This window comes from Calidris pugnax, unplaced genomic scaffold (genome assembly GCF_001431845.1).
Source record: "Calidris pugnax isolate Ruff unplaced genomic scaffold, ASM143184v1 scaffold362, whole genome shotgun sequence".
NCBI lineage: Eukaryota > Metazoa > Chordata > Aves > Charadriiformes > Scolopacidae > Calidris > Calidris pugnax.
Window position 1 is genome coordinate 157,718 of NW_015091135.1, and position 20,704 is coordinate 178,421.

The 20,704-nt window shown below is 44.1% G+C and overlaps 1 protein-coding gene across 5 annotated transcripts in view; it reads left to right on the forward strand.

The window, feature by feature from the left end:
- The window catches only part of TBC1D1 (TBC1 domain family member 1), a 60,552-nt gene extending 53,490 nt beyond the window's left edge, over positions 1-7,062 (forward strand). For all 5 annotated transcript variants that reach the window (XM_014958547.1, XM_014958549.1, XM_014958548.1 and 2 more), the window contains 3 exons: positions 2,070-2,239; positions 4,083-4,253; positions 5,538-7,062. In XM_014958547.1, coding sequence (XP_014814033.1) covers positions 2,070-2,239; positions 4,083-4,253; positions 5,538-5,738 — 542 coding nt within the window. In that variant the 3' untranslated portion in view covers positions 5,739-7,062. The remainder of the gene's footprint in view (positions 1-2,069; positions 2,240-4,082; positions 4,254-5,537) is intronic.
- The last annotated feature ends 13,642 nt before the right edge of the window (positions 7,063-20,704 follow it).

The following is a 20,704-nucleotide window of genomic DNA, read 5'->3' on the forward strand; positions in this document are numbered from 1 at the left end:
TTTAGTAATTTCCTTAAAACAGTATTGACTGGAACTACATAAGTCGAGAACATTGGACATTCTTTTACATTAGAAAGTAACAATAAGTTTCTAAGACTCTGAGATGGCACTGCCATTTTCTAACCCTGGATTTCAGAAGCCCCACTGCTATTTAATAATATAAGTGTTATGGGCCTTCAGTTTTCCGTAGAGTGTACTTTTTGCAAGCATTTTACCAGCAATGTAACCCAAAGAGAGTTTCGTGAGTCAAACAGCAAAACTCCTTTTGACTTTTTAATTATCTGCCCAAACTTCCAACACTTCTCCTAAGCAGGATCTACTGAAAGTGCAGCATTAACAAAGATTGTTCTTTAGTACCCCTATTTATTTATTAACGGAGGAGACTTGGTAGAATAGTATTTATTTTCTTTCAAGATTGTCGATAAAACTTGATTTTTTTAACGAATATGCGTTATTTTCAGCTGTTTTTTTTTCACTTTGTGTTTTCTAGCTCTTCTCCAGCATTTCCTGTCCTGAGAAATGCTTTCCCTTTAAAACCCATTTTACCCTTTACCCATCATTTTCAGTCTCAGTGGAGAATTGAGGCAGATACCTGTTCTGTTACCACTTTTCAGTCACTCCCGCCCTTGGATTTCACAGTGAATCAGCGTTGAAAAATTGCACACCCCTCTTAGGACAAGTGGCAGCAAAGTGCAAGGTTCATGATTAGTTCTTACTTGTGCTTTTCTGTTTCAGAGGGAAAGAGAGAGAAGTGAAATGAGTTACGGCTTCAGCATTACAGGCATAAAGGGGCGCAAGGGGGAATTTCATTCTGATACAAATTTGGAAAGAGAGGCTGTTTTTACTGAGAAAAGCAGTTTGCCAGGGGTTTCGTATGTTTTTTACTAAATCAGAGATAGCTGTGGTTTTGCTGGTAGTTATTTCCCTTACTGTGTGGTAGATTTTTTCTCTCCCTCTTTTTATTCTTCTTTTTTTCTTGGTCATTAAGACACATTTTTGGGGATCATTATGATTCTTTGCAACTGATTGACTTCATTCACAGCTTGGAATACAAAGAAGGGAAGGGAATACAAAGAAGGAATACAAAGAAGCCCTTGAAAAATAAAAATATATTTAGGAAATATGGGAATAAACCCACAGTGTCTTCTTTTCCTTTTCCACCTCCATCAGTGTTGTTTCATGCGGTCGATGTTGTTGCCTGTAGCGAGTCCCTTTTGTTGGAGTCTGATATTTCTCTCCTCTATAAAGACATAGGCAGTTTGTAAAGGAAAAGAAAAGGAAGGAAGTTGCATTGAAAGGTCTCTCTAAACTCTGGTTCCAGCACGCTTGGGGGTGTGCCAGGTGCCGTCATCGCGAGGCCACCTGCAATATTAACACTTTAACTATCTCACTGAGATTTCAAGGTACTTATTGATGGAGCGATTAAAATATTAACAGAAGGGGTTGAGGCACGTGCTAAAAATAAGCACGTGAAACTTGAGGCTGCTGGCAAGTGCTCTGTGTTGTATTCACTGAGATTCTGTAGCTTTCTCCACCAGAAGACAAGAGAAGAGAACTCCAGGTCTTCGGCTGTGTCTTCAGGTGTAGTTTTTCTCTGTTGTATTAGGATTTTTAAATTGAGAAGAGAACTCCAGGTCTTTGGTTGTGTCTTCAGGTGTCGTTTTTCTCTGTTGTATTAGGATTTTTAAATGGCATTTGGATTAGGATTCTGTTCAAATTCAGATTGCCATGAACATCTCAGAAGAAAAAGGCCCACAACACTAGGGGCAACACTGGCAGTCTTGACTGCCTGGGTTATTGGGTACTTAGCTCAAATTTTAAGTGGATTTTTTTTTTTAATGAAAACTCACTAAACAAATTAATAATGGACTGTGTTAGTCAAGTGTGCTATTCACAGAAAGAATCTTGATCCTATAAACCTTCCAAAGCCACAGTAACAACAGCACATTATATCTGGCCTCCAGATGCTCCTCTGAGAATTTGTTGCCCTTGGGCATTTTGCTGGTGTAATATCCTTGTCAGAAGATGTGCTTACTTAATGGACTCTCCTTTTTCTTTTGTTTTCACAGATATGCTCTTTCTTCAAGGATCAGAGGCTATATTTAAAGTGGCTTTAAGCCTTTTGGGAAGTCACAAGCCCTTGATTCTGCAGCACGAGAACCTAGAGACTATCGTTGATTTTATTAAAAGCACTCTCCCCAACCTGGGCTTGGTACAGATGGAAAAGACCATTAGTCAGGTATGAAATAATCTGAACACCTGAGTAGAATGCGAAGGAGTGCTCTTTTTTATCAAGTTCTTGACAGGAAAACCACAGAGGTGTATTGTGTTACTGAAAGAGGGGAGATGGAGCTGAGATGTGGGGAAGAACTTGTTTGCTGTGAGGGTGGTGAGAGCCTGGCCCAGGTTGCCCAGAGAAGCTGTGGCTGCCCCATCCCTGGAGGGGTTCAAGGGCAGGTTGGAGGGGGCTTGGAGCAACCTGGTGTGGTGGGAGGTGTCCCTGCCCAGGGCAGGGGGTGGCACTGGGGGGGCTTTAGGGTCCCTTCCAACCTAAACTGTTCCATGATTCTATGACTGTCCATACTGGTGTTTGTGGTGCTGGTTCAGTAGGTTACACATCTAATTTGCAGCAGGGAAAGAAAAGACAGGTTTTAGACCTCAGTTATTTAGTTTTCAAGTCAAGCTTTTGATTTGCCTCATGTTTCCCCCTTTTGGATCTGGTGCTCTGGGTGTGAGAGCAGGGATTTCCCCCCTCCTCAAGAGCACAGAGGCAGAAGTGGCAAAGGCCATGAGAGGATTTATTTTATTGATGTTTCAACAGCGTGTGTTCTCCAGAGATGCTCAGACCCACAGAAAATGAGAGTTCTGTGTGTGACTAAACTCCAGTTAAAATGGTATTTAAGCTTTCTGTACTCAGATGCTCAGTATGTGTTTCTGCTGTCATAAAACTATGAGAGAATTCTTTATGGCATATGTAATGGGTGGCAGAAACATTTCATAAACTGATGTTTTCTCTAACGATAACAAACAGTTAAAGTTTTGTAGACAAAGCAGGTAAATAAAACAGGAAATAATTATTGTTATTTAAACATATGTTTAAGAGAGGATTTGATATTTGCCTCATTTCCAAAAGGAATGAGGCACAAGAGGTTTAGAAATTAAGAATAACCCTTGAACTTCTTTTCTTCGGCCATTTTCCAGATGCATTTTAAAATCAATTCTTGTTTCTCTTATATTCTGTGGTTGGCACACTGTCCTTTTATTTTACCACCTTCATGGCTTTCAGAGGAGGTAACTAGCTCAAGGACACTAGGGTCGTATTTTCTGAATAATTTGAAGCCATTTTTTTGCCAACACCTAGAAAAAGGGAAATAAATACAATTGCAGTTTTTTCCTTTGGGGCACTTTGAGTGCCTCGATTTATTTATCTGCTTTTAAAATGTAAGGTTTTCTTAATATTCATGTATAAGATTGAGCACTCATTTCAGTGATTCATAGTTAACAATACTAGAAATCTGCTTTGACATGACATGATGTTTCTGTTAAGTGGATTAGTGCAAGGATAGATTATTTCATTTTCTTTCAGTCTCTAGGAACTCTGTAGAATTGTAAATAAACCTGGCAACGTTTGCTGGTTTTTCATTTAACACTTTTGTTCTGCTAAGCCTTACACTTGTACGTGTGGCACGTGGGCTTGGACCACGCTTGTCAAAAGTGACATCTAATTCTGAATATCTCTTGGGGGCTTCAAGCCAACCTGAGATGCATTAAATTTGAAATGTCAAAAAAGGGGGGGAATACCCTCCGAGGTCTACGCTCCCCCAAAACTCCCGTGTTAAGTGATTTTGCTGAAGTCAGGCACCAAATGAGTACAGTTTTTCAGTAGATCCAATGCTGATACATTCTGCTCCTTCAGTCGTGTCATTTCCAGAGTAGGGAATGTGACCACCAAAAAATGAGGTCCTTTTTTTTCCTATGTAGTAGTGATTATACATCTAAGTCCGGATGCAGGGGTTTGAAAGCATTGAATGAACTGTGGGTTTGATCTGCACAGCACCTAATAATATTTTTACATACAACAGGTGTTTGAAATGGATATTGCCAAGCAGTTGCAGGCTTATGAAGTCGAATACCACGTGCTTCAGGATGAGCTTATAGATTCGTCTTTAAATGACAATCAGAGACTGGATAAATTAGAAAAGGCGAACAGTAGCTTGCGCAAGCAAAACTTTGATCTCCTGGAAGAACTGCAGGTACAATTTCTATTTCATAATTTAATTAACACTGATTCATCCACCTTTTCAGAAGAGACCGTCCTGTATTTCATATTTCATTAACACTAATTCATCCACCTTTTCAGAAGAGACCGTCCTACACCAAGGTTCAGAAGAAACTGGTGTTTGGTCTAGTGATATTAAAGCATAGACACTTGCAATTTCAGTTTAACCTTTAAAGTTTAAAAGCAGAGGAAATTCTGAGAGGGGTGGATAGGAGCATACGTGAAATGAAGTGAAAGGTTGATTCATCACACTGTCTCCTCTCTTGTAATTAAAATCAGAGCTGTAGAAGATGATTGAAAATACACAAAGTGCTTGCTCAACTTCATTTTTATGTTTTCATCACAAATGGGAAAGCTCATGCCAGTGTTATTGTTTAGAGATAGAGCAGATATGGGATACATTGTCTATAAAGACATAGTCTTCTTGATTGTTTTTTTTTTTTTTAAACTGTTGTCCAGATTGTTTAGAAAATATGAGAAATAATTTTGAAATATGCTCAGCCTTTTCAGAAAGAGTACACCCCGTCACTGGAGGGGTTATTCATTGCTTAACTGTTCAAGAAGTCAGTTTATGGCTGCTTTATAACAGGACACTTGGTAGAAAACTTTTGACCATGATGGAGAAAGGGACTTCAAGGGTAAGAAGCAGACATTTCAAGCTTCTCCTAACAAACATTTGCTGAAGCTGTGAATTCTGGTCCCGTGAGATCTGAACCTAATCAAAGCAATCGAGTTGAGAGAGGGAAGTTTCTTGTTACAGGCAAACCCAGAGTTGCAGTCTAAAGTGCACAGATCTAATAAAATTCATGCTTGCCTTTTCCTTTGCAATTTTTCATCATTTGGGAAGTATTTTTACTGAATTTTAACTTATTTTTACTTTTTACTGAATTTTAACTTTTTACTGAATTTTTACTTATTTTAGACTGAACATTAGGAAGGAATTTTTCACAGAAAGAGTGGTCAGACATTGGAATAGGCTGCCCAGGGAGGGGGGTGAGTCCCCATCTCTGGATGTGTTTAAGGGACGTTTAGATGCAGTGCTGAGGGATATGGTGTAGGGGAGGACTTTGTAGAGTAGGGGAGATGGTTGGACTCGATGATCCCAAGGGTCTCTTCCAACCTGAATGATTCTATGACTCTATGATTTTATGTGTATTAACGTATCTCAAAAATAGTTTACAGTTAGTTTCAATTATTAATGAATTTCCTTTTTTTTTGTTTTTTCCTTCCCCTTCCTCCTTTCTTCTTCCTTTGAAAGGTGGCTAATGGGAAGATCCAAAACCTCGAAGCCACAGTAGAGCTTTTACTGACCAACGAAGGCAAGCTGAAGCAGTCCATCCTCACCCTTGAGCAGGAGCGAGCGGCTTTGCTGAAGGCAGTGGAAGAGATGCAGAAGAAGCTGGGTGATACCGATGGGAAGCCTCTGCTCACCAGGCACCACCACATGGACGCTGACTGACCTCGACAGTAACGGGGCAGAGAAGCTGAGCGAGGAACAAAGGGAAGAACTGGGTCTTTTTGTCACGATCCGTGGGGATTTGGCCTTGCCACCTTCATTGCACATGCCTTACTGCAGCAAAGCCAGGTAGAGGCGTGGTGGCTTCCCGTGTCGGAGAAGCTGGTTTCTTGAGGAGAAGGCTCTTTCTTCTTAGTACATAAAATACTCCGAGCAATGAGCTGCCGCTTCACACCCAGCAGGAGAAACTTCACATGGCACTGCAAAGGTGTCATGGGTTCTTCAGCAAGTGCTCCTTAACCTAAGTGCTTTGTGTCCATCACGTGGTTGGTTTGTGCGTAGATCCACCACCGTGTCCAACAGCGCGTCCTTCTGAAGGTCCTTTGAGGAAACACGGCGGCGTAAAACCTTTGGAAGGACGAGTGCCCCGTTGCAGCTCCATGGTGGCAACATCCACAGAGAGTTTTGTGCTGGGGCTGGAGGTATTTTTGGCAGTGTAATTTCCCTACAGCTTGACTGGGTTCTGTTAATTAAGTTGTTTACGCTTCGGAAAACCGCTTCCTGCTGCTTGAAGGTGTCGATCCATCGGACTGCGGAGAGCTGGACTTCATCACATGTAACTATGCATCACTGGGGGGTTGCCATCTGTTTTTAGAAGTACATTGTTTTACTATGTCTTTTGTTTAACAATCATTAATTTAGTGGTTTGTTAGTTGGCATTATCTGGTACCGATACTGTATATAGTAACCGCGTTATTGTGCTTAACGACACACACTGACATGGGTTTGGTGAAGCTGGGGACTCTTCCAGCATCACCCAAGGATTTATATTCAGACTCTTCTGAGTTTCATCTTATTTATTTCTGATCTCTTGTGTGATGTGAGACATCCTTTTGCTGGGAAACTAATGCCCACCATCATTTTTTCCCCCTCGTTTGGTACTCCGTGCCCACCCACCCGTTGTGCATCTTTTGAGTAAGATTACACGTTAAAAAAAAAAATATGAAAAAAATAATTTTTTCATTTCCTTAATACAATCAAAATAGTTGTCGGGCCAGTTAAAGCACCACTGCTCCAAGTGCAATAATATCCATGGATGTCCAGTTGTTGGGGTTTGCTTCGGAATGAGCAAGAGTGCCGTAGTTTTGTTTGGAGTTCGCAGGCATCGGTGGTTTGTGATGGTGGAGATCCACCTGGGAGATGTGATTTTTATTATATTTTTTTTTTTTCAAATGGATGGTTTTATTTTTAAAACTTCCAAGCACACAGTTTTGTTTTTTTTCTCTTGGACTGGCAACACAGGAAGGGTTTGGGTTCACTCTTTCCTTTTCTGTTTATTTTTAAAACTTCCAAGCACACAGTTTTGGTTTTTTTTCTCTTGGACTGGCAACGCAGGAAGGGTTTGGGTTCACTCTTTCCTTTTCTGGTGCAAATCCCACTGCCACATTGTGGGTAGTTTGGTAGGAGAGTTGTAACATTCACCTCCTGCGCAGAACAAATACCTCTATGTAGCTCAAAAAAGAAAAAGAGAATTTACTCCTCAATCTCTAGAAGCTTTGTTTGACTCTGCCATGTCTTAAATATGTCCAGTTCTCGCAAATCCACTCTGTATTTGCTTAGTATTGAAATTCCAGATAAATCAGTAATTATTAATCCATTTACCTCTTAGGCTTGGGGTTTTTTTTAATTTGGAAATCCATACTGAAGCTCATGCTTCACGTTTAAAACCTTGTCACAATGGACCTCGTACTGTCGGAGCGCTTGGTAATGTTGCATTTTTACAGCGTAATGCCATCATTCATACACTGACTTTTTAACGAGAGCAATAAAAATAATAATAATCTATGCCTACATGGATGTCTGTACTTTATTTTTTTTGACATTTGAAAACAAAACCGTAGTTGGAGGGGGTGACAGTGTGTGAGATGAGACTTTGCCTGAACGTACAGTGCCATCTGCAGTGGTTATTAATGAGAATTCTTAGTCCTCAGACTCTTCGAAATGTGCCGAGGATCCGGTTGTGATCTTGGGACCAGCATCTGCATCTGTTGACCAAGGTGAAGTGTGTTCCAGGTGACTCCGAGGATGCATTTCTTTTTGGGATGTCCTGCTTCTCTGGCGGTGTAAGTGGAGGGTTGCTTCTAGTCCAAAGCCTTTTCTTTTGAGAATTTGTGTCATTCCAGAAGGAAGTGCACTTAGAACCGTAGAATCACAGAATTGTCCAGGTTGGAAGGGACCTTTAAGATCATCTAGTCCAACTGTCAACCTAACTCTGATAAAAACCATCACTAACCCATGTCCCTCAGCACGATGTCAACCTGGCTTATAAATCCCTCCAGGGATGGTGGCTCAACCCCTTCCCTGGGCAGCCCATTCCAAGGCTGGATACCCCTTTCCATGGAAAAATTGTTCCTAATCTCCAATCTGAACCTCCCCTGGTGCAACTTGAGGCCGTTTCCTCTTGTCCCATGGCCTGTTCCTTGGGAGAAGAGACCGACCCCCCCTGGCTACCCCCTCCTTTCAGGGAGTTGGAGAGACTGAGAAGGTCTCCCCTCAGCCTCCTTCTCTCCAGGCTGAACACCCCCAGCTCCCTCAGCTGCTCCTCACAAGACTTGTGCTCCAGACCCCTCACCAGCTCCATTGCCCTTCTCTGGACCCGCTCCAGCCCCTCAATGTCTTTTTTGTGGTGAGGGGCCCAAAACTGGATCCAGCCCTCGAGGTGGGACCTCACCAGTGCCCAGTCCAGGGGGGCAATCACCTCCCGAGTCCTACTCGCCACGCTGTTCCTGACACAGGCCAGGCAAGTGAGCCCCTTCTCCTAGAGCTTGGTTAGAGACCTCCAGCACAATGGTCACACCATGTAAAAGGGCCTTTCCTGGTCTCCCATCTGTTCCAAAATACCGTGATCATGTTCTTTCCCACCTCAAACAGCACTCCCCATTTGCATGCTGGGATGGTGACACCAAAAAAGGGGCCTGAAACGCAAATGCATTTTGACTACAGCTGGATGAACACCATGGTTGCTGGAGGCCACCTTAGATCATGGCTCAGTGTTTCTGCCGCGTGGGGTGGGAAGTGATTTTTCTTTAGCAGAGCTCCACTGGAAGAGGTGGGTGGGAGGGAGAAGAAGCCTTGGCAGCCGAGCTAACCCTTGGGAGTGCCACCTTGGGAAGGCACGTGTGTGGCTTACGCCCACTCCCTTTGACATCACCTAAAGCTGGGTGGATCACTGGCTGCTCCTTTGCTCTTGCCAGAAGGTGTTCCTTTCATCTAAACAAACCTGAGGCTGCAAGAACTCGGTGCCTCAAAGCAGATTCTTTTCCCCATAACCCAAAGTGAGTACTTCATTATGTAGAAGACTCTACTTGTTCTTTTGTATAAATGGATTTTTTTTCTTCTGTCTAATTTTATCATATATTTCCATGGCGTTAGAAAAGCTTTGGGGCTATAGATGCTACAAAATGATGAAACTCCTCTTGCAGAGAGAGCAGAGGTGGAGGTTCTGGAGAAGCTTGTACTGGTTCCTCATCCCCGACCTTTCTGATGCAATATTTGGGTTGGGTTGGAAGGGACCTTAAAGATCATCATTTCAGAACCCAAAAGAGATGGGGGTTTCAGTGGTGCCCAGTGACAGGACAAGAGGAAATGGGCACAAACTGGAACATGGGAAGTTCCACCTCAACATGAGGAGGAACTTGTTTGGTGTGAGGGTGTCAGAGCCCTGGCAGAGGCTGCCCAGAGAGGTGGTGGAGTCTCCTTCTCTGGAGACATTCCAAACCCACCTGGACACGTTCCTGTGGGACCTGCTGTGGGTGACCCTGCTGTGGCAGGGGGTTGGAGGAGATGATCTCCAGAGCTCCCTTCCAACCCCATAGCATTCTGTGATTTTAGGAAATTTTTGTAATATTTCTAAAGCGTCATATTTCACAAGTAGGAATTTCTGCTACAGAAAGGGACAGGAGCAGGATTCTGCTTTTGATGAGCAGCAAAATGACCAGCAAAGATGTTCTGATGACAGTCCTAGTCCTCAGCTCAACTGGATGCTGCCTTCCTTCTGTCACTCTAGTGCTCTTCTATAATACCTTTCCTCTTGTGAACGTTTCACACTCGACTGCTTGTCTATATATATAAAAATTGTATTTGTATTGTATATATAAATACATTTTTTGTTTTCCAGTTAAAAGCAGAACGTGGTAATTACCTTTTGTATCTGCCTGTCCTGTTACTAACGAGGCAGCAAGTTTCCATTCCTGAGTTATTTGCAACTCAGTCTCATCAAGATGGTCCTCAGGAAAAAAAAAGTCTTCCTGCTACAACTCGATTCACCCAACTTCTCTTGAGAGGTTCCCTTCCTGAGTTATTTGCGAGTCACTCTCATCAAGATGGTCCTCAGGAAAAAAAGTCTTCTGGCTACAACTCGATTCACCCAACTTCTCTTGAAAGTGGGGGGGTTTTTTGCCTGTTTAACTAGCTTTTAAGAAGTTTCAAGGTTCTGTTGTCACAGGTTTTTTTCATAAGCTGTTACAGGATGGAATTCTGTTACGGGATGAATAGTTATAACGCTCCCCTGTAGAGTCTTTTTTCCGTGTTTCCAACATCTGATGCTTAGGATTTTGGCTCTGTAGGTAGTGGAATGTCTTGCAATGTCAAAGACTTGGAATTGCCAAAGCAACAGTTGGCTCAAAGAGCATATTTCCTCCACGTATTAGTTAAGATGAGCTGAGTGGCTTGAGGAGTCCCCGCTGACTGGGACACTGAGCTCAGGAAACCATAGATTCTTGGTAGGATTCATCTCCCCAGCTCCTCATTCGCAGGTTTAGGGCACATCACCAAAAATCTGACGCCAAAACAAGCCAAACCAACCCAGAAATGTGGTTGCTGTTTAGTATTTCATGGCCTTGCTACAGCAATTGTGTCTGGTATGTTCCTGGTAAGGAATCTCAAGTGGTGGTTTCGGTGGTTAGAGACTGAGGGAACAGGCGGGCACGGAGGAGCGGTGAGCCTTGCCACTGGCAAAGCAGCAATATAATTAACAGTATGGAAATAAGGAGTAATTATAGAGCCTTTGGAGTGCATGCTATACAGTAGACTTGTCAAGAAAGTTGCTAGTAAACGTTATGCTCATTTTGAGAGAAGGGAAAAACTAAGATGCTCATTAAAAATGGAAAGAGATGAACTTTCAAGATGAGAATATGTAGGTCCAGCCATGAAAAAGCCATGGTAAGGGACGTTTGCAAGACCAGCAGTAGGACGTGACTTGGGTTAGTGAGGGTTTCTTTCAGGGTTAGGTTGATGATTGCACTAGATGATCTTGGAGGTCCCTTCCAACCTGGACAATTCTATGATTCTTCAGTTGCAGTAGAACCTGGAAATAACAATCAAATAACAATTTAAGTACCAGCTTCCAGCCATGGACACTTCTGTGATCTATAGACTGGAATAAAGACAATCCCCAATGTTATCATAGGACCACTGCTTAGAACTTTTTCTTGGTGCTACCTGCCACCTACTTTACCTTTAACAACAAAAAAAAGGGGTTTATTGACCAAATTGGGATTTTTCTTGTTTGACTGTCAAATTTGTGATCTTAACTTCATTGTTTGGCTTTAAACTACTAAACTTAGAGTAGAAAGATGGCTTTAATGCACCGGCTGCAGGAAGACAATTAAAAAGATGGTGAGACAAGACAAAATGATTAGCATTTCAGATTCCCTCATAATTCGTTCCAAGCATCTCAGCTCCAGAAAGGAGCTTTTAACTGGGGCAGATGTTTACAAGACATCACTAATTAGGCTCAGATTAAGGCAACAATTGCTTAAAAACATGGAAGAAATTGAGAAATATATATTTGGGCTTTAGAGTGGATCTGTGCTATTCAGTATTTGCTGAGCGAGTGCCCCAAGTGCAGAAAATTCTTGTTTCCCCTTTTTAAAAACTTCATGCCTCAACAAAGGATAAAAAATTCCATCGTCAGCTTTTGCTTAAAAAAGAAGTAGGAAGTTGTGTGATTAAAGGAACATGAGGACATGTGAGAGGAGGAAACGAGAGTTTCAGAATCAAAGAGCTGACAGCAGGGATTTACCCAACCCCTCGGTGTGACCCCCGGAGAGGTCCCAGCAAACAACGTGCAATGTCTCTGCTGTGGCCTACGAATTTCAGGAATTTTTAGTCACTGCAGTGTGATCTCAGAGGAAAGCTTAGAGTGCACTTTCCCTTGAAAGCCCCTTCTGTATCCCCCTCCCAACAGCAGCTCTGTCTTGCCTGTAACGTGCAATCACAGAACAGTTTGGGTGGGAAGGGACTGCTCTGTCTGGCCTGTAACATGCAATCACAGAACAGTTTGAGTTGGAAGGACCTCAAAGCCCCCCCAGTGCCACCCCCTGCCCTGGGCAGGGACACCTCCCACCACACCAGGCTGCTCCAAGCCCCCTCCAACCTGCCCTTGAACCCCTCCAGGGATGGGGCAGCCACAGCTTCTCTGGCCAACCTGGGCCAGGCTCTCACCACCCTCACACCAAACAAGTTCTTCCCCACAGCTCAGCTCCATCTCCCCTCTTGCAGGGTCCAACCCTTCCCCCTCCTCCTAGGGCTCCCCTCCCTCATCCAGAGTCCCTCCCCATCTCTCCTGAAGCCCCTTGAGGGACTGGAAGGGAAGTTTGATGTAGCAGAGAAGGTCAAACACGAATGAAAGGCTGAAAACTCTATAGAGCCAACAGATGTCTTTTTTTCGGTCAGGCAGGTCAACCATTGGAACAAAGAGTTCTTAAAATATTTTATTTTATTTTTTCTCATAACCTGAGAGTTGCCAAATGTGTTAATTTACAACCCCTGGGTATTCAGCATATACTAAGGTTCTCACTGGTTACTAAACTTGCACAATTTGAGGCAAGAAAGCAGTTAGAAGTCTCACTGGAGGTCAGATTAAACTGTGTAAAGATGTGCTGCGTATTCAAAAAAAAAAAAAAAAAAAAAAAAGGCTGAGCTCATTCCCTTGGTTTAATTCGTTTGGCCATTTGTCCTGTCTTCTGGCTGTAAGGAAAGAGAGAGCTTTTTCCTCCTCTCTCCTGTCTTTTGCAAAAGGATGGTGAAGCTCCGGGCGATGAGCCTGGCTCTGTAGCTGTTGCTGTTATTTAGGTTCAAAAATTAAACAGCTGTCACAGCCAGAGCCATTGCAAAAAATGGGCTGATTATAATAGGGGCTCACACTGGGCAGATGGTAACTCTCCTCTTAATTATGAGTTGTAAGGACTTGCTGTCTCTCGGATCTCACATGTTCTGTCTGCACAAGGGGAGAAAACCCACCACGAAGTATTTCCCTGCTGCATCTCCTCAGGAAGGGAAGAAATTTGGTTTTTAAAAAGAAAACCCGCACAACTTTTGGCAGAGATTTGAACTCCTCCTCTTGTTGTTGTTGTTTCATTTTACTTTCCTTTTAGTGCCTGATATTAAAGGACCCAAATCTCTCCCCGGGGTGATGGTGGTGGTGGAGGGTGGAATTTAATCATTGATTCCAACAGGAACAGGATGGTACCCTTATTATTCCCACCCCGGATAACAAACTGCCTCCGGGGAAGGGGTTCCTTTGTTGGTGCCAGGTTATGTTTTTTAATGTGTTTAATTAGTTGAAGACCTCAGCCTGTAATCTCCAGGGCAGAGCAGTGACTGTGACCCTGGGGGAAGGAGGAGCAGTTACGCCGTGGGTTCAGAGTTGTGCAAGCTGCTGGGTGCTGTGCTGAGCAGAAATGCTTCCATCTCCTCCAGACACCACCTTCCACCCAGGCGTAGTTTTTCTAAGCAATACCAGGAGAAAAAAAAAACCAAACCAGGAGAGTAGAGGAGCTGGACCAAGCCCTTGGTGCAGTTTTTTCCACGTGTGCGTGTTGCGTTGCCCAAGGGAGGTACTTTTGGGAGGTGAGAACGTGGCCCAAATCATGGGTGGGTTTAAAAGCACCCATTGACCTTCATTTTTCCATCAAACATTCTACTTTGGCGTTTGACTGCTGTGTAAATTTAGCGTCCCCAAAGGATGGTGTGTTTTCCTACCGGTCAACTTTTGCCTAAATCAAAGGTTTTTAGGCCACGGAGCACTGATGAGGTGGCCAAGTGCAGAACTGCAAACTGGTTTCGGCTGCGACGCAGAAGTAAATGTGGCAATCAGGGGAAAAAAAGTATGAATCGGGGAAAAAACAACCATGGAAGGATAAGGGCAACGTAGATGAGACCAGATGGCTTTAGGAGGGTTGCTCTGCATCCTGCTTCTCTGTGGAGGCCCCACCAAAACTCTGTCTCTTGTGTAGGGGAAGCAACTGGTGGGATGGGCTGCCCAGGGCAGTGGTGGAGTCCCCATCCCTGAAGGTATCTAAAAGCCGGGCAGACGTGGTGCTGAGGGACATGGGTTAGTGATGGGTTTTGTCAGGGTTGGGTTGATGGTGGGACTTGATGGTCTGACCTGTGGGGCCTCAGGAGGGTTCCAGAAGGAGCCGGGTGGCTGAGTCTGCCTCAAGGTTTTCATTGACACCAACCCAAAAGATGAGAGTTCGGGGTTGATTTGTATTGATTAAATTCAGGCTCTAATTTTGACATAATTTGTATAGAAAGAGTACTTGCATGTGTGCTATAACTTTTCCAGAGAGAGATTTGGCTGCTTTGCCAGAGGGAATGTCAAAAAGTGTTCCCTTCTGAAAATCTTGGGGAGTTTAAACTCATCTAGAGACTCTTGTATCGATTCCCTGCACCTACTGCAGGTTTAATATTGCTGATCTCCAGGATGACTCCAGAGACTCTCTCGCTCTTCAGTTGAAGCCTGAAGTGGGCTAACTTCAGGCATTGATTTTCAAAATGGGTATTTAATTGACTTCCTAATTCTGCCTTTTGTGCAGCAGAGTCACCCGGGGCGTGAAGGAGTTGGTGGTGAATCCAGCTCTCCACTAGATGGTAATGTTGTTCCGGGTGATTTGTGTTGAAAAAGGAGCTTCTCTGCCAACAGCTCCAAAAGGAAGTGGGAGCCCTGAGATTTGTCCAAGAAACCATCTCCGGATAATTTGGGGAAGAAAAGAAGTTTCCGTTTATTAGAAACCCATTTGGGGCTTGAAAAGGTTTTGATGAAACTCTGTGTGTGTGCTGGGATTATTAGGATCCGGGACGTCTTAGTGCATGAAACAACTTTGAAGAAGAACGAATTAATTGACAGAGAATGCAGAAGACAATGCCTAAGAACAACGAATTAATTGACAGAGAATGCAGAAGACCAGCAGCTCCATCTCTGCCTTATGCTCTTCTCTGACACCCATCATCATGGCTGAGTGACTCCAAATCCTTCAGTTGTTTCTAGCCCTGGTTTTGCTGGGAAGGAGAAGACCATTTTTCTCCTCCTTTTATGGCAACGGGGACGGAGAAGCAAAAGGCCATTTTTGGAGAGGCACTAGAAAGCTTCTCTGGCTCCATCAGCACCTTCCTGTGGGCTGCAGTTGGGACCCGAGGGTGGCTTTTGTCACAGAAACAGAATTTATTTGCATTCAGCCAAACGCGACCACTATGAAATGAAAAAAAAGGCCAACAGCTGCAGGCTGGCTCCCGGGCCAGCCCTCAGGCCAGCACAGCTCTGGAAAATGTTTTAATAAGTCTTTAAATAGCACCTAGCATTAAGGCTAAACGCGGTTTCCACCTGAGGTCTTGACCTGAGGTTTCCAGCTTCTCTTCCTAGGATTTATCAAAATTTTAAATGAATTTTTAGCTGCGTGCGCTGACAGATCTAAACTGCAGTATTACAGATACCCACCTAAAATTAGCTCTGCTTTGGTTTGGTTGGTTTTTTTTCTCCTAAGGGGTGATGTTACAAATTAAAAGCAGAATTATGCTGCCTGCAAACTAACCTGCCCTCCACCAGCACTGGCCAGGAACATCATCATTTAAGTCTCATCAAGTAAAGGAGTCCCTGCCAACACTGGATCCTCTGGTCACATGAGACTCCATTACAGATACTGTAAAGTTCATCCGTGCTGGTTTTATTTTTAGTAATAAAGCAAAGTTTATAAAAAGACTTTCCACCTTTCGCTTGGAAGAAGAGAGTCAGGAAGACACCCCCTGGAAAAATTCAAGGCAGGTTTGATTTAAAGTCGTGATTCCTGATTTTGATAGTTCTGGGGTTATTCAGGCTGTGGCTACAGAGATGGTTACAGCTGTAGACACAGTTATGAAAAGGCACAATTTTGTTTGAGAAGAGGAAAATGTAGCTCTTCTGCTTCAAGTTTGGGATAGGATTCCCTGTTCTGTAATCCCTGCACGCTTCAGCCTGATGGAAATGTGGATAACGGTCGTTTTTGCCTTAAATCAGAGGAACAGAGGAACCCTGAATGCGTTTGCTGACCTGCCCACCAAAGGCACCTCCTCACGGCTGCAACTATTTCAGTCCCACCAGCCAGAAGGTCCTCAGTTAAAAAAGACAAAGGGGTTGTTAACTCTAAAGGTGCTTAAATGATGTCACCTCAGCTAAAACTGGTTTCAACTGGAGAATGGTTTCAGAAAGGAGCAGATGCAGGACACAAGGTTGAAGACCAGCTTTGCCCGAGAAGAAGGAGGAGTTTCATACTGGCTACCCCATCTTTGGTTGCCACACTAAAACTTGGAGACCACAGTCTATATTTTAATTTTAAGACAGTCTTCTGTCACAAGCAGCTGCTGTGATACTTAAGAAGATAATTTAAGATTTGCATTACATTATTACAACCTTTGTGACCGTGGAAAGGTAGTTTCTTCATGCTCCAGACCATCCACACGTGGAAAGAGAGCAGCCTATTATTACAACCTTTGTGACCATCACAAGCTACGTGGAAAGGTAGTTTCTTCACGCTGCAGACCATCCACACGTGGAAAGAGAGCAGCCTCTCTGAGGCTTTGCAGAACAAACCTTTAGGGTAATCTCCCGACACTCTTTGCAGAACAAACCTTTAGGGTAATCTCCATTTTCTGCACACAAACCAAATTTCTGTCCCTCCTCGGTGACATCCCAGTGACTCGTGAGGCCACTCAACGTTACACAACACAAGTGGTTGTTGGCAGAGCAACCTAGACGTGCTTTCCGCAGGGGAAACACGCAGGAGACCAGGAAAATCCTCTTTTTTCCCCTAATTTGTACCCACTGTCGTACCTTGTTCAGAGACGTTAGAACGTGTTGGATGCCAGAGTCCCTTGAGGACAACACTCGACCCCCTAATTTTCTTCTGGGCCAGGTTTGAGGGGAAGAACCTCTTCCATGTCACTGGTGATGCTGGGTCACTGGTAAGTTCTTAGATACATACAGAGAAAAAGATCTGAAAAGGTAGGTTTTTTGGTTTAAATTGAAATCTATCGGATGGTTGTGTCATACTGCGCTCCTAGTAGTCTCATAATCTTTCGATATTATGAAATCTAACTTAATACTGGGTTTTGGAATTTGGCAATCTAAAAAAAAAATATCTTATCTAGAAAAAAAAAATATCACAATTTCCACTCATCATCCCAAATTAAAATCCCTGCAATTTCAAAGCAGTCTGGTAGTAAATAGCTAGATAGAAAGCAGTATTGAGTTTCTAGAGAGCTTTAAATCTGCTTTTCTAGAGAGCTTTAAATCTGCAGATTTTTGAGTGCTTTAGAGAGGAGCTCCTGTTTTCTCTCTATAAGCCCAGCAGTAAAAACATAATGAGTTTAAATGTTCCTGTTTGGGCTCACTCTGCTCTGTAAAAGCAGAGGCACAAGGGAGGCAGCCGCTGGAGACCCCTGAGCTCTGACCCCAAAATAGCCCTGTCTTTCCTGGGCATAAACTCCGAGTCCAAAGACAGAGCACAGTGGCCCCGAGCCAGGAGAGAGAAGCTGAACTGAAGATCTTGGGTAGAGCTTCTTTGGTGTGGGGGTGGTGAGAGCCTGGCCCAGGTTGGCCAGAGAAGCTGTGGCTGCCCCATCCTTGGAGGGGTTCAAGGGCAGGTTGGAGGGGGCTTGGAGCAACCTGGTGTGGTGGGAGGTGTCCCTGCCCAGGGTGGGGGGGTTAGAACTGGATGGCCTTCAAGCTACCTTCCAACCCAAACCATTCTGTAATTCTATGAATGGGTGTCAGGAGTTTCCCTGTCCCTAACTTTCTGTGCAGAGCAAAGCCCATGGTGGGGTGGAGCAGAAACACCTCTGAAAAAGGCAAACCCCTAGAGCTGAGCTTGCTCTGCTGAGAACAAGCGTAGTGAGATCCTGTGCTCCCTCTGTATAAGGGACCACTCAGAGTCCAGGGAGGGGATGACACGAACAACATTTCTTGGGCTGTTCACGGGCCTGGCAAAGGAACCGTGGCCTGACATGACCTGGTGGCTTGGCTTGGGTGTCAGGAGTTTCCCTGTCCCTAACTTTCTGTGCAGAGCAAAGCCCATGGTGGGGTGGAGCAGAAACACCTCTGAAAAAGGCAAACCCCTAGAGCTGAGCTTGCTCTGCTGAGAACAAGCGTAGTGAGATCCTGTGCTCCCTCTGTATAAGGGACCACTCAGAGTCCAGGGAGGGGATGACACGAACAACATTTCTTGGGCTGTTCACGGGCCTGGCAAAGGAACCGTGGCCTGACATGACCTGGTGGCTTGGCTTCCCGCAGGCAAAGGGCTTGTTTCCAGTGGACTTTGCAGCTTCTGCATTGCTATCCGCAAGTAAACCATCATGGGGGGGTGTCTGCTTGAGATCCCATCATCGGTGTGTGAAATGGATGGATGGATGGATGGGAAGGCCCATCCCAAGCCCGGATGGAGCCTCTTCAGCAAGGCGACCCCTACGCAGTAGGTAAAAGAGATGAAGATGAGCTGAAGACCTCACCTGGAGCATCTGTGTGCTGTGAAATGTGAGGAGGACCCAGGGAAGGAAGCTCCTACACGCAAAAGGTAGGCTAACAAAACAGGACAGCACTGCTGAAATGGGTATAAATTGGTATAAAATCCAAAATAGGGGTTGGGGCAAACCTCCTGCAGAAGGTCTGGAAGTGGCTTGGCCCTGTATGTGGTGTGCTGCAAGTTGACTTTTTGGTGTCATTAGATACCAGTCAGTAAGGCTAGGATTCCTGCCCAGCAACAGGACAAGAGGAAACGGGCACAAACTGGGTGGGCCTGGAAAAGGAATCGTGGCCTGACATGACCTGGTGGCTTGGCTTCCCGCAGGCAAAGGGCTTGTTTCTGGTGGACTTTGCAGCTTCTCCATTGCTATCTGTAAGTAAACCATCATGAGGGGTATCTGCTTGAGATCCCATCATCGGTGTGTGAAATGGATGGATGGATGGATGGGAAGGCCCATCCCAAGCCCGGATGGAGCCTCTTCAGCAACTATCCCAAGCCCGGATGGAGCCTCTTCAGCAAGGTGACCCCTACACAGTAGGTAAAAGAGATGAAGATGAGCTGAAGACCTCACCTGGAGCATCTGTGTGCTGTGAAATGTGAGGAGGACCCAGGGAAGGAAGCTCCTACACGCAAAAGGTAGGCTAACAAAACAGGACAGCACTGCTGAAATGGGTATAAATTGGTATAAAATCCAAAATAGGGGTTGGGGCAAACCTCCTGCAGAAGGTCTGGAAGTGGCTTGGCCCTGTATGTGGTGTGCTGCAAGTTGACTTTTTGGTGTCATTAGATACCAGTCAGTAAGGCTAGGATTCCTGCCCAGCAACAGGACAAGAGGAAACGGGCACAAACTGGAACATGGGAAGTTCCACCTCAACATGAGGAGGAACTTGTTTGGTGTGAGGGTGGCAGAGCCCTGGCAGAGGCTGCCCAGAGAGGTGGTGGAGTCTCCTTCTCTGGAGACATTCCAAACCCACCTGGACACATTCCTGTGGGACCTGCTGTGGGTGCCCCTGCTGTGGCAGGGGGTTGGAGGAGATGATCTCCAGAGGTCCCTTCCAACCCCATAGCATTCAGTGATTCTGTGAGTAAATATAAATGCTAATTAGGGAAATAAATGCTTGAATTTGACATCCAGAGATTTTAAGGAGAAATATGCTGACGATGGGACGGGTACTCTCTCTCTGGTCTTTTTGAACCCAATATCCAGAACAGGCAGGAAGCATTAGAGCAAAAGCAGGATTTCCTCTGAGTAAATTCAGTTTCCCTCTTTTACTCTAATTACATTGTACTGAGCGAGGTCGTCCTTTTATTTAAGTTACACACTGAGAAGTTAAATAAAAGAAAGAACAAACAGGAAAAAAAAAAAGAAATACCAATGCTAATTAGGGAAATAAATGCTTGAATTTGACATCCAGAGATTTTAAGGAGAAATATGCTGACGATGGGACGGGTACTCTCTCTCTGGTCTTTTTGAACCCAATATCCAGAACAGGCAGGAAGCATTAGAGCAAAAGCAGGATTTCCTCTGAGTAAATTCAGTTTCCCTCTTTTACTCTAATTACATTGTACTGAGCGAGGTCGTCCTTTTATTTAAGTTACACACTGAGAAGTTAAATAAAAGAAAGAACAAACAGGAAAAAAAAAAAGATAAAAAAATCCCCCATCCCAGTGCCCAGGCTGTCCCTAATGCCCTCACTCACAGCTGCCGGTGTGCAGTCCCTTTGGATTACTTTCCAGCCATACTTGTTTGTAGCTACTCATGAAAATCAAGCCCAAAATATTGTGTTTCTTCAGCTACATCTTCTTAATTTAGCCATTGCCAACCACCCCATCCCACTGTGGATTTCACCTCACTATGGCTGATTTCACCACACTCTGGTTTTCTCTCTTTTTTTTTTCCTCTCTTTTTTATTTCTCTTTTTTTTTCTCTTTTTTTTTTGGTCTCATTTTCTTTCTCTCTCTTTTTTTTTTTTTCCTCTTCAGTTTTCTCTTCAGAGCTTCCTGTTGATCCAGACAGATCTTATTTGCTGGTGCCCTTTCTCTAGCATTCCAGTCGTATCTACAAAGTTTTTTTTTTTGCTGTCAAGAGTTTGCTAATTAAGTAGACTGTCTTTTTTTTTTCTTTTTTTTTTTTCC